This window comes from Lissotriton vulgaris, chromosome 5 (genome assembly GCF_964263255.1).
Source record: "Lissotriton vulgaris chromosome 5, aLisVul1.2, whole genome shotgun sequence".
Taxonomy (NCBI): Eukaryota; Metazoa; Chordata; class Amphibia; order Caudata; family Salamandridae; genus Lissotriton; species Lissotriton vulgaris.
The window spans coordinates 1,011,612,050-1,011,626,841 of NC_141693.1; the positions used below are offsets into that span (position 1 = coordinate 1,011,612,050).

Genomic DNA, 14,792 nt, shown 5'->3' on the forward strand with positions numbered 1-14,792 from the left:
CTAGGCGGCCATTACCAACGCCGTCCAAGCCACTTGACTTTTTATCCAGGCCTTTCTCCCCTTAGTGATGTCCCCTAGAATGTTCTATCATGGAACATTGTTGGATTAAGATCCAAACTCTTGCATCCATCCTGGGGAAACTTCATATATTCCTTTGACAATTGTTTGTTGAAGGAAACCGTAAGGACTGAGCCATTTTTTAGGACAGGATTTACAAACTTCTGCTGTTCAGCTGTGAAGAAAAACACTTTTAGATAACTTCTCTTCAGATCTGCCATTAATTGTGGCTGGTGATTCTAACATAACATTTGAACCCCTAGTCAACTCAGAAGCAGATCTGACTCTGGAAGAAGACTCTGTATGGAGTATCCCAAAGCTAGACCTGCTTCCTATGTAAAGATGGTCTGTTTTATCCAATCAGTTATTGGGCTTCACCTTGAGTCTGGGCTTTAGCGCCTGTAATGGTAGATCTTTCTCAGACCAAGGTGGTGCACACATGTTCAAGAGATTAAACCAGTGCAGTAGAATTGACTACAGGTTGATATCTCTTCAAATGTGGGCCTTTATGAAAGACATGGTAGCGATTGAGCGGGAGAATAGCGATCACAAGGCTCTTAAAATCACACTAAAAGACATCCAACTCTAAGCCCAATAAGTCAAGCCTCCTAGGTGATGTGCTTCTCACTAATAATAAGAGGGCACTAAAATGAGAGTATGTATCTGGGAACCCGAACATACTTGATCAGATGTGCACTAAGGTAGCTGATACATTTAAGATCATGAGCAACCAACTTTTCCTAGAGGTAGATCCAAATGTAATATTTATATGCCAGGAAGAATTGTGTGCTGCTTTGCATAACATAGAAAGCCTAAAAGCTACTGAAAAAAGGCTTCCCGACATCCCTGGTATAATGGCATGTGCAGGCTTGCAAAAGCAGACATAGTGAGAACTATAAAAGCAAAACTTAGAGCAGAAAGCCCTATTGCTAGAAGAAAGTATATACAGGAGCTGGCTCAAGCTAAAATATATTGAGAGAACGAGGTCTTGAGTGACTTGGTGGAAGCAGCAAAACATGGCTACTCCAAGACCTTTAGGGGTATAATAATGCATGGCAGTTTCCAGACCGTTACAGTAATAGACTACTATATTTAATATCAGGTGTGGGTTGACCACTTTGAGAGGCTTTATTCTGGAAAGGGCGCCACCTGTAGGGAGGTGTGTTAAACACATGAGTAAAATCTCTGAATACCCATCCAGTACCTCTTGTTCTATTCATCACGGAGTCACTTGAGAAACTAAAGACCATAGCTCCCGGGAAAGCTCCAGACCCGGATTGCTTTGCGAGAGATCTCTCTGCTGCGGAGACATACATATGGGCCTTACCTCAATAGCCTCTCCCGTGCAATTCTAGATGGTGGACCTATCCCGAAGTCCTGGCAATGTGCTGAAATGGTCCCAATTTTAAGAAGGGCAGATGGGAGTGTTCTTGCAATTAAAGACCCATTAGTCTCATCGATGGGTTGCAGAAGCAGTTTTGCTGGCTAATTTTAGGCATACTCTCCGATTGGGACATGGGGAACCATATTCTATCAGACGTCCAAGCGGGGTTTCACCAAAAAACCAGTACGGTTGACCAACTTTTCTGATTATGTGTTATATACTGGAAAAGCATTGCACTGGGGAAGGGTCACTTATTTGTGGTTTCAGTTGTTCTAAAATCAGCATCTGACTCGATTCCATGCCATAAGCCATGGGAGGTCCTGGGCCGCATGGGGTCCCAGAAAATATTCTAGCGGTGCTCATAAGCCTCCACGAAAACAACAGTACTCAAGTAAGGTATGGGAAGAAGGAAGAGCTTTCTTATTCCTTCAGGGTTGAAAAAGGTGTCCGCCAGGGCTGCATCCTGGCTCCAATTCTATTTACGTTATATATCAATGATATAGTTTCATTTTTAGAGTTTCAAACCCAAACCCATACAAAGCAGAGAGAACTACTATCACAGTGCAGAAACCCCGCTTGAGCAAGTTCAAGATTTTGTTTATCTTGGAGTAAGATTGTCCCAAAACTTCGCTGCATGTCCCACATACGCAAGTCTGTACTCAAGCTACAGCAGGAGACAGGGGCTGTTCTTCAATTAGTAAAGAGGATCAAATCTGGAACCCTTTCTCCAGCTGTAGAAATATATAATGCAAAAACCAAAAATGCAGCCCTTTATTTCACGGACTTCTGGAGCTATGTTAAAGTTACAGGGCATATCATGATAGAAAACAGGTTTTTTAGGTCCTTCTTCAACTCTACCACTGTTGCTAGTCCATTGGGTTTTCCGGATTTCTTTCTGGATCTCAGTCTGACTGTTGCTCTACTGGAAGAGACTCTGGTCCACCGAGGAACTCAAGGCTTACAGGATCCCTTTAAAGGAGCTATTAAGCTCCCTAGGGCATCTAAAAATCTCATGGCTAGCGTATGTCAAAAGCATGCTTTATAAATTAGATCTACAGTCCCCCTGGGTTTCCCCAGAGCTAGCTTGTACAACATCTAAACAGCTGATTGAAGAAAGGCTAAAGACGAACCTGTGGAGGGAGGAACTAGAGACAATCAAGGCAGGTAGTCTGATTGACACATTATTAGATCACAAAAATATCCCTGCCTATAAATCATCTTGTGACTCTATCTTAGGTCTCCTACCTAAACACCTGTATCTAACATTTTGAAATGGGACATTACCAATCTATAGTTTTACTGCTAAATGGGACAATAATTCCTTATTTACATCATGTATGTTGGAGTCAGAAACTGTGCACCATTTCTTTTTCTTTTATAAGGCATATTTAGCGCCACTGAAGAAGTAGATTAAACCTATGTGCCAGAGGCTGAGCTGCTGATAGTACAAAACTATGCTAAGAATGATGTGTTCAGATACTAGAGAATTGATTAAAGGCATCACAAAATATTTGCACGTAGCATGATTAATACGAAGCCATCATCTTACAAGTGTTACAACTTGCTCTCTAGTAGTAATTAGATTGTTCAAAACAACCACAAAGGAACTGGAGCAAGGTTACAGAGGAGCACCTCAACTCTACCCTCGTCCACGACCCCTCCTCCCCCACAACCGACGCCAACTATGCAGCCACGAAACTACACTGCTGGATCACCAACTGTGTGGACAAGGTCGCCCCCTTCGCCGCCCTGAAAGACAACGCCCGCTGAAGGCCGCCTGGTTCACCACTAACCTCCAAGAAGCCAGATGCGCCTGCAGACAACTCAAGAAACGATGGAGAAACAGCAGAACCACCCACGACCAGTCCGCCTACAAGCACGCCACAACAGAATACCACCAGCTCATAAGATCCACCAAGAGGACCCTTATCAGGAACAAAATCCTCACCAACGCCAGAACTCAAAGGAACTCTTCAACATCATCCAGCAGTTCACCAAACCCCCAGCAAAGACACAGACATCACACCATCCCAGGACCTCTGCAACAAGCTTGGCTCCTTCTTCCACCTGAAAATCAAGGCCCTCTACAACAACTTCAGTGAACAGACCCAGAAACCACCCTCCCCGCTAGCAATGACAGCAGCCCACCATCATCAGCTGGACATCAGTCACCACCGAAGACACCACCACAACCACGAAGATCACCCACTCAGGAGCCCCCACAGACCCCTGCCTGCCTCACAACTTCCACAGAGTTGCGGTCACCATTGCGCCCAAATTACGCTGGACCATCAACGCCACTTTTGATTCTGCCATCTTCCTCGATGACTGGAAGGGGGCTGAGGTCAAGCCCCTCCTCAAGAAACCTTCGGCTGACCTGACGGCCCTGAAAAAATACTGGCCCATCTCCCTCCTTCCCTTCGCAGCCAAAGTCACCGAGAAATTTGTCAACGTACAACTGACCACCTTCATCGAAGAGAACACCATCCTTGACTCCTTTCAGTCAGGATTCCGTAGCAACCACAGCACCGAGACTGCCCTCCTCACCGCCACTGATGACATACACATGCTACTCGACCAGGGAAACACCAGGGCCTTCATCCTGCTAGACCGCTCTGCAGCTTTTGACACTGTCTCCCATTGCACTCTTGCAGCAAGACTCCACAAAGCTGGCATATGGGGATCAGCCCTTGACTGGATCTGCACCTTTCTCGCCAGCAGAACCCAAAGGATCAGACTCCCACTCTTCCTCTCCGAACCCACAGAGATCAACTGCGGAATGCCCCAATGATCATCGCTCAGCCCCACGCTCTTCAACACCTATATGGCCCCCTCGCCGCCATCGCTCTGCAAGACCTTCAAGTGGACCCCCGCCCCCAGGCCAGAAAGACCGTCACCCACGCCCTCATTACCAGCAGACTGGACTATGTAAATACCCTCTATGCCGGAATCAACAAATCCCTGCTACACAAACTCCAGACCATCCAGAACTCTGCAGCCAGACTAGTCCTTGGCACCCCTCGACATGAGCACATGACCCAACACCTGCGAGACCTCCACTGGCCCCCCGTCAAGAAGAGAGTAACTTTTAAACTACTGACCCATGGCTACAAATCCCTCCACAACATCGGACCCAAATACCTCAACGACAGAATCTCTTTTCACGCACCCAAAAGAAATCTCCACTTAGCCGACCTTGCCCTGGTAGTGACCTCGTGCATCCGCAGAACCAGAGCTGGAGGAAGAACCATCTCCTACATTGCAGCCAAAGCCTGGAACGAGCTCCCAGCCACCATCAGACGCTCCCCTACCTTGCACACCTTCAGGAAGAGCCTCAAGACCTGGTTGTTCTGAGAAACCGGAGCTGCACCCCCCCTTCCTCCCCCCCAGCACCTTGAGGCCCTCATGGGTGAATAGCGTGCTTAATGCCTTAACCGCGGTGGTTTTTCCACCGCGGTGGGGGCTTTCTAAAGGGTGGGCGGGGCTCGTCGGCCGTTGGCCGACGGCAGCACTAGGGAGGTGCCGACGGCAGCACGGAACGGGTTAAACAAAACCCTGATTGATTGATTGAACAACTCTTGTGGTGGGTGCTTTTCTAGTATTAGCTGCACCTTACACTGAAATTTGACTGAATTCGCACTTTATAAATGCTGGGCCCACATTGTGGAATGTTATGCATAAATTCTCTATACGATTTATGCAACTTATTGAATGTTGTCTGTAACATTCCATTTCCGGCTTTTAACTATCAGAGTATGGATTTAACACATATGTGCTTTTACGTTTTTAATTCACTGTGCACTTTTATAGCCCTATGGAGGTTTTACGATGTTGCATGTACCAGTTAATTCTTTTTTTTCTCAAACTATGAACGTATGTGACTGCATGTATTTATTTGTTTAACTGTTTTATGAATATGAATCCAAAATAAACAGATTTAGATTCAGCTTAAAATACATATATAAAGTTTGAGGTATTTTTACTATCCAAAGTTTAAGTCTGTGAAATCTGTGTGCCCTGTTGGATAATTCTTCTTAATGAGATATTAGACTGTAGGATCTCTGTGACTGGTAGGATAGGGCTTCTGCAGAAAGCATGCAAGATATATTTAACATGCCTGAGAGCTCTGCTGCCCGAACCATGGGTCTGTAGGATCTGTGCAGCATTGAAAAGCGCTAGTGTCTGACGTCTGAGACTATATAATGTCTGAATTCCAACGACAGCTCTGTAGCTTTAGCCTATAAGATTTTTGTAAAGTGTGGAGTCACTGACTGAGTCTTATCTGCATCAGAGACATAGCATTCCTGCATGGCTTTGAGCATGATTATATCCGTGTAAACCAAATGATTGCACATGCTGCCTAAAGCGTATACCTCTATGAGAACTGGGTTGTGTAGCCTCACCTTCAGGATAGCTCTGACCTCTTTTGTCAAAGACTAGGGGGCAGATGTATCAAGGTCTTTTTTAGTTGCAAACGCTGCGAATCGCAAAAAAGCAGCGTTTGCGACTAAAAATTCGCAATTTGGAATGTATGAAGCAAAATGCATAGCAAAATGAAGGAATCGCAAAATTTGTGATTCCTTAATTTTGCGTAAGCATTTAAGGAATCGCAAATTGCGATTCCTTAAATGCTATGTATCAAGCATTTCAAATTAGCAATTTACCCTTAAGAAATCGCAAATTACCACCAACTTGTAGTTGGTGGTAATTTGCGAATTCTTTTACAAATGCACTTTTTGGCATTTGTAAAGATGCCATGTGACGCTCATACAGGCCCTTAGGGCTTGTATGTGCGCCATATGCGCACACATGTAAATTTCAGGGGTGCAGCAGGGTGTCCTTAAGACACCCTTGCACCCTTGAAATTATTCTCAATTTGCGATTAGCAAATTGCGAATCGCAAATTGAGAATAACTTCCCATTCCTTCCTATGGGCCTCCTGGCCCATGGAAATGAATGGGAAATGATTCCTTAATTGCGATTAGCAATTTCCTAATCCCAATTAAGGAATTTTAAGAAATCGCTAAAAAATTGTGATTTATACATACATCCCAAATTGCAATTCTTAAATAGCGATTTCTAAAAAATCGCTATTTAAGAATCGCAAATGATGGTGATGATACATCTGCCCCTAGATATTTGTATTATTCCCAACTAAACTTGAAAAAACCCTGCTCAGAGGTGAGAACTAGAGACTATGGAGATATATAGTGAAGATGAAGTTCAAATACACACTATGTTTTGATGATTTGTATAAAAATAAACACAAGTCCTAAATTTTTGCCATTTCACACTTGTTATGGCTGGCTTGACAGCAAAGTTATCTCCAAGATGTACTGGTACCAGCTCTTTAAATGATACATTCTGAGTGTACTTTACTCCGTCTACGTGAGTACTACTTTCCCACCTCATGATACTGGCTGTTTGGTGTACCATTCCAGGAAGAGCATCTATTGGAATGCATATGGGCCTTTTTTACATGTGAAAAGTACACTCTAACACTCGGGAGGAGCCACGAAAAACACCCTCCACTTGAACCACATACGGTTTTTAGAAACTGGGCATGTGAGAGAGCGTATGTTCCCTTGGAGGATTCACAGGAATCTCAATCCAAAAATTATTTTTAACAGTTGGACCAAAAAGAGCATATAACAGCACGATTTTCAAAGAAATTGGCAAACAGGCTACACGTTTTTCAGAACTTTCTTTAACGTTTTTAGATACCATTAAATACTGGTTTGCAGATAGATGCTACAATTACTACTCAAATCAATGCTTCAGCTAAGAATTAGTTCTCTTGTGTCAGACACACAATCGGCTTGTCATGCTATTCAGAGAGCTGTGACAGGCCATGACCTGGAAGGTCCCAGGTCAGAATAGCAAAGCCCTTATTGGAAAGGATTTTGTTCATGAATAGCAGGCAGAACATTTGGATGGAGATAAATACTGAAGTTCTTTTTCATGCTTTCTAGACGACTGAGTTGCAAATGTGGAACTGCGGGGTTCTGGACTGCAATAAATAAAATCACATAAGGTCATGATTGAGGTGCACTAAAATTGTAGGGAAACTACATTTCAGTACTGAGGTGCAATTATGAAGATAGGGGAGGTTTACTGGTGTAATAATAAAAGGGGCTCTGCAATTCAGGATTGACCTGTGTCAATAGAATTATGTAGGGTTAGGTGCTGAAATAGTAAGTATTCAAGCCAGATGAAATAAATATGCAGAGCTGTATTTGTGGCCCAGAAAGGTAACAGCAGGTGGTGGTGCATGTGAGGATGCTTTGCACTGTGACTTAGGAAGCACGTATGTGAGGATTTCTCACTAATAATGTGTGGAGTTTATGCTATCCTGTTTGTGTGTTATGTCATGGTGAGGAAGGGTGTTGCTGCCCTATGTAGCTTGAGTGTTTTGACGTCATGTGTGTCACTTTCTGCCAGTTATGGCTTTTTTTATTTTTGTTTGGCGTGCCTCGACTCCTTTCTGAAACGTGCAATGTATGACCAGGCTACGCCTGCCAAAGCACCCGCCCCAGGCTACCTTCGGGTCACTGACATGCAAGTTTAGGATGGGCCTGGGGGAAGGATTATTTAAATAAGGCTATTCTGCATTATTCAGCAGCAGGATCAGCAAAGACGAGACGAAGAAAGAACTTTAGCAGCTGAAGAGTTCCTTAATCCTTTATCTCTTTTGTCAGGAGGGGGAGACGCCTCAGCCTGCGAAAGCAGGGGGGAGGTGTGTCCTGAAGAGAGCACCTCGGAAGACTGTGGCACATGTTCAAAGCAAGGGCAATGCATATACTTCAGGACATCAGGTCACCCTAAACGTGACATGCTGCGTGTAAAAGCAGCAGTGTGAGACTGAGGTTCTGCACCCCCCCCAACCCCCTCCTCACCCCAGCTAACGGAGCAGGGGCTCGTGACGTCACTCCCTAACACACTGTTTTGCACGTTCAATTATTTATGTCATACATGCCTCCTATACAGAAGGCAACCTGTTGTAATAAAAGTAATGTCCATTCCAGGTAGTATCTTCAAGTTGATTTATTTAAGATGATGTTACAATGGAGAACCACATTACTTTTATTACAACACAATAATGTTCTGTTACTTTTCACCCAGCACCTGCAAAGCCTGCAGAGTAGGCTTTTAATGTGATATTAGCATGTGTGCATGCATAGTATGGATCAAGCAAAGCATGCAATTAGCCGTGAACAGCACGTCAATCTGTTTCACAACAGCACATAGGTTCATTTTTCGGTCATACGCACAACAATGCAACCTTCTTGCACCTTCTTTCTGCTCGAAGGAAGCAATGCCGGTTGCATCAGTGCATGCATGGCAGCCAGAGAATGTATCTGGATTCTGGAAGGTCAGGGGTGGCGTGCCTTCTTTGTGTTTGAACCCGTTCCTTCACTACGTGACCATTGGCGGCCCTGTCGTTATTCGCTGCTGTGTGCGTGGTGCTGTGCTGAAGTGCCGAGAGTGGAGAGAGAGAGTTGCGGTGGCTTTTGTCGTTACATTCTGCAGTTTGCTCCAGGGTTCAGGTCAGGTGGCGGTGTTTGTGTGAAGTACTCTAGCAAAACAGAAAGATGAGGGGTGATGCCCCGATACCGGTCCTAGGATGCATGACAATATTCGTCATTATTTACGTTCATAATCTTTTTTTGTTGCCTGAAGTTCTCGAATATTTTTCTAGTGTACGTCGAGCATTTTGTGCATGTGGTCTTACCGCGTGCGTTAAAAGCGCATACGATTTTGCGCATTTCATTAAAAGTGGAACGCCATTTAATTAAACATTGAAGTGCTAATTGTACTCGTGATATTTAAGTCACAGCTGGGTTGTGGCATTGCTTCTGGTACCTGATTGTATGCTTACTATTTGAGAGTCGGTGAAATAAATGGTGTAGTTCGGCGCTGCTTACCCTAATAGCCGATACCTGAATATTAGCAGTGGAACAGTAAAGCGCTGATCGGTACCTGTCGCCGCAGCTCAGGTGGCCCATATTTCGGGAAAGACTCACGACAGGCGACAGTCCCAGGTCAGGAGAGAAAGTCAGCACCTCGTCGAGGCTGTTCTCCGAGCTCCCTCGGTCGCTGCTGGAGTCGGCGACGGCGTGCGGGGGGCTCTCCATCCCAGCTGGTCTCTGTTGAGCAATCAGAAGTGAAATATTATATTATTCAACCCGCAGCGCGTGCACCAGCAGCGAGAGCCCAACAGTGAAGAATAAACGTGCACAGCAGCGTAGCCTCGCAGAGGTAATAAACACAATTCAGCGCAGCACAGAGGTGGGGGGTGCCTCCGCTTAGGGGTATTCAATAGACTTGCAAATGCATTATTTTCAAAACATGTTTTTTTGAAGTTACAAACAACACTTTAAACCCTTGTTTCTATATGAAGCTGTCCAGTTTTATATTTCGCGCTTAGTGGTATCATATTTGCTTTTGGAAGGTAAGATAACTGGGAATGGGATATAAATGAGTCGCCCAGGATTACACATTTCGGCCGTAGAAAGTCAGGCGAACAAATTTTCTCTCTTCCAAGGCTGGCAATTTAGGCGCTGACGTGCTCCTTGTCTCAGAGTACCTGTTTGCTTTTGTGTAGTGACGGTACTACTCTCGCAATTAAAAGCATTGGAGCAGTACGGAGAAGTGCCGGTACTATGCCCTCCAAATTAAAGAAGTGGTGCTGTACACCTGATGGCACATGATAATTTAAAACACTGTAAAATTGCAGCAAAACTGTATAGATAAAAATGTTTGGCCATTACCCCTCTCTCACTGCGAGCTTTAGAAAGACGGCCCGGCTCGTCCTCAGCTGTGTTTACCCTGGCACCGAAGCTCTGCTTTGAAAGTCCCTCGCAGAGCCCGGCGTCAGCTGTTCGGTCCTGTCAGGCAGCAGGCCCCGCCCCTGGATACCGTTGCTACCTACAACACGCCGCGCTGTGTAGTTGTCACGGCTTTGCTAACACCAGCCATCTGCGATCACAAGCTAACCCAGTAATCTCCGGGCTCTCTGGCCCCAGGAGGAGAGGCACCCGGGGCTACCAACAGCATTTCCACCCGGCCAAGATCGATGCTGTGCGGCGGACCCCCGGGGCATTACTTATTAGCCTGTGCCAGCCGGATAAAGAGCGGGCACAGAGGAGGGAAAAAGCGAGAGTCCAACCACGCCCCACTTATTCGAGAGGCAGGGCCTCAGAGCAGCAGAAGCACAGGGGGTCGAGAAGGGGAAAGTTACCCTCGCGGCTTTGCTATTGATATTAGTATTAACTATTATCGATCGCTACTCTTTAATTATGTGAATTTGTTTTGCTTTGCTTTTTGTGGACATATATACTCGGATGGTCAAAACTAGACATTCTCAATAATAAAATGTAGAAAATCTTCAGTGAGTGTTAAATGAAAATTTCAACGGCGCGACGCAAAAATGATGCCCCTTGCAGGATATAATGACATTCCCCTGAGTCTTCCATATCGCAGAAATATTCCTTGCCAATGAGCTGAATGCCACCCCACCAATGACAGGTTGGGACTCCCTGAAGTGTTGGAGGCCAACCTGCGCCACAGGGCATGCAGGGGCCCGCCTTAAGCCCCTGGAAGTTTCTACCAGTCCAAGTTACAGCGGATCACAGAATGCATAAGAGACTCAAAATGAGCCCCAAAGAAGCGTGAGAGCATAACGTGTAAATGCTGCACCAACCCTTTTACCTTTGCAGCAGCTCCATCATGAAATAAGTTAGTCTGTACTACTGTGCCACGCATACCAGAGGTCTCCCTAACGAAAAGGCTTTGCAAAATCTGCTGTCTCTCTTGCGAAAATGAGAGTAATGTCTTTGTATCTCTTTTCCTTAAGAAAGGCACATCTGCAGTGACTTCCTACCCTCTACAAAACCATTAGACCTTAGGGTCACATGTTAATTTTTGGTCAAACTATTTTGCTGGGCGCAAGAGGAACAAAACACAGCCCCCCAGAATATAACATAGAAAGGTCAACCACATTGCTATGCATTGATTTTCTTCTGGTTCCTCTTCACCCATGGCTTCCGGTCCACGCGTATTTTTGGCCCCTGCTTCAGCACAAATGTCCACCATTGGTCCCACTCCAAGGCCTACCTTCTAACACCTCTCTTCTTTGAGTCATTTGAAGGGAGTGATAAGGGCGTTGGCATATGTTTTGTGGGTAGTCTTACAAAAGAAATTTGGAAGATCCCCACCTCTCCCTGCTGCCAATGATGTCCCTCCTCCTTGCTGTTGTACTGCGCTGCTCCCAGACCCCACTCATCCCTAATTGAATTGAAACAATTAGTATTAAGAGCAGGGCTCGAGTCGGGGTACCACGCGGGTGGACGGCGTCCCCCCACTTATTTTACAGAAAGCTCGATATTTGGATCAAATGGAGCCACACATTCACTGTTGGGCCTCTCTTGGACGAGATCGGAGCTAATTCAGAACGCTGCTCACGCGCTGAGTTCTCTGATGCAATCGCATCTAAGGGGTGAACGCCGAATCCTGAACCCTTGCCCACCCGCCTCCCGCCGCCAGACCCCTGCTCTATCTTCTGGTCTGGCCGCCGAGCGGAGCGCGGTGCTGGGCTGTGGGTAAAAACTACATTACCCAGCATTCATAGCGACGCATTCCGCGTCAATCACGCGCCAGGAGGCGCTTAAATTGGCTGTCACCCCCGTCTCGCGGGACGCCGGGCGAAGCCCGGGCCAAGGGCGGGCCCGTTTCAGCCCGTTCCAGACTGAACCAGGCTGGGCTGGGCCCTTCCCCTTGGTTTGTCATCGTCAGGCGACCCTCCCTACAGCTAAAGGTACTCTCTCCTTTTGTTTATTGGATTTTGGATTCAACCCTTGGAGCCTGCACGCCGTCATTATGTCCGTAACAAGGGGATCCAGAAGTAAGATTGCTCTCAGAACTGCGCAGTTCATAGGTCCTATTGATAAATTCATATCAACTACCACCGAGGCCATTAATTTAAACATCTCCCTCTTAGAGCGCAGGGTATTTCAGGACCTTGCGTTTGCTAAGAGATCTTCCTTGGGTCTCATAGCTACGGCTTTAACTCCACTTCCAACAGCTACATCTATTCCTATTCTTTCCCAGCCTGAAAATGCAACAGCACAAGTCCACTCCATTCCTAATGCTGTAGATTTGTCGGCCACAAATCTGTCACTGGATCTGGACTCCGCTGAGAACCTTGAGATCACCCCGGACCTAGAGCGGATTGTAGTTGAAGACTTAACTCAAGGTGACCGGTCCATGGGGGTGAGAGAAGGCGCCATACCCAAGCAGTCAATACCTTCAAATAAAGGGAACAAGGCCAATCAACACCCTAAAAACAAGAAAAAGAAAGGTTCTACTACTGCTTCAGTCACGAACATTACAACCTGTACTAACTCTGCATCATCTGCTTTGCCTAATTTAAATTGTCCTTCCAATGGTAATGTTCAGGGGGGTGCCCCTCGTCTGTCTGATCATGATTTTTCCCAGTTGTTTGATAGATTTAGGGACCTACTCATACACCATCTTCAGCCCCTGGAACGGAGTATTATGGCAATTGAAAAACAGCTTGCCACACTCCTTGATAAATCTTCCAATCAGTCCAGGGCAGGAACAGCCAAACACGGGGGGGGTTTTATCTGTGTCCTGTCCGGGGGTCCCCCCAGCTAACACAGACAGACCATCTGTTACGTTCAATACTCAACCCAAATCAAAGGACCCTACAATTTTAACGTCTTCTGCTTCTATTACCTGTACAAATTGTACAAAACCTAAGTCTAAAGATAAATTAGTACCCCAGACACCGTCATCCAGTCAGCAAATTTCTGCTGCTCAGACCCCACAAGTTACGTCAACTGATGCTAATCGTACTTTGACCAACGAGCCTTTACAGCAATCTAACAATAAAAATAAGGCCCCCAAAACTAATTCCCATGTAGGGAAAAAGGGGCCTAGATCTAAACGTCCATTTCATCTGGCTCCTGTGGTATCTCCATTTACTGTAATTTTAACAGGAGTACCGGAACTTACAGCAGGAACTGATGAACCCCATTGGTCCCTCCGGAATAAAATCCTCCAGTGGCTTAGCATCAACAGGCCCCTGAAGCCCCCAACCATCTGTAGAATATCTTCGGTACGTAGAGTACCATGGGTGGGGAAGAGCCCCAAGAGTATTCAAGGGGATTGCGTCATCGTCACATGCGAGGACGCCTCCACTGTGAACCATATCTGTTCATGGCCAGATTTAGAGAAGAAAGGGGGAATCGATACCCATCGACTCTCCTTTTTCTACCCCCCTACATTTAACTACCATTACCCAATTCCACCGCCAAACTGGGCCATGAACCAAGAACACCAATGGGATTATTGTGACCCGTGGCAAATTCAACAGAACAGGGGAAGAGATTGGGTACCCCGCCCCTGGTATCCCAACAATAACCGTTTTGCAGATGGTGGGTGGCAGGGCATTCAAACATCCAATAGATTTGACTGCCTGGAGATGGTTGATTGACTTCATGTCCTACCACCAGTAAATCAACCAGTCAACAGGCAGTCGGTATCCGGCGTGGTTACGCGATCTGACCTTGCCACTTCAAAATCTGCCCCTACTGTGGCCCCCGTGTCTTTCAGTGGTCATACGGTTTTACAGAGGGTTTCCGTACCCGAAAGTTCTCTCACCCAATCCCCTTCCCTCAGATACCATCTTCCTAACATCCAATCTCCCACCTACAGGTCAGTAAATGGACCCTCCAGGATATCAGCTCAGGCAACTAAGTCTGCCGACCTTACACTGATTTCCTGGAATATCGCTGGTATTGCAGGGAAACTAAACACCCCTTTTTGGTCTAGGTTCATAGGAGAAGGGTTTGATATAGTCCTCCTCCAAGAGACCTGGAGTCAGGAGGATATTAATGTAGAAGGTTATTCTTCCTATTGCCTTAATGCCACTAAATCAAACTCAGGCAGGGCAAAGGGGGGCCTCCTGATTCTTCTCTCTAATAGATTGGAAAATCATAAAGTTAGCAGTAGTTCAAATGTGGGAGCTCATGGTCAGGTACTAAGGATTGGTTGTGGCAAGGGAAAGGACCTGGTCCTTGTTAACTTTTATAATAACATCTTTGATGCTTCCAGAGGGAATATTCTGTACCCCTTGGAAAAAGAAATTGTTAAGGCTATGGGCATTTCAAATAAGCAGTCGGACATCCTATGGGCTGGGGACTTTAATTTGCAGCCATGCCAGCTATCCAAGGGGAACCCATGTGGCTTTGGGGTGGAGCAGGATAATTTCAACGGGAGTATGGGCAGGAGTGAGGATTTTCCTCATTTTCCACATTGCCATTACGGC

The 14,792-nt window shown here is 45.9% G+C and overlaps 1 protein-coding gene across 1 annotated transcript in view; it reads right to left on the bottom strand.

Moving 5' to 3' along the window:
- The window catches only part of LOC147711908 (M-phase inducer phosphatase 1-B-like), a 227,697-nt gene extending 218,121 nt beyond the window's left edge, over window positions 1–9,576 (bottom strand). The window contains exon 1 of the mRNA XM_086920255.1: window positions 9,422–9,576. Coding sequence (XP_086776381.1) covers window positions 9,422–9,576 — 155 coding nt within the window. The remainder of the gene's footprint in view (window positions 1–9,421) is intronic.
- Between the last annotated feature and the right edge of the window lie 5,216 nt (window positions 9,577–14,792).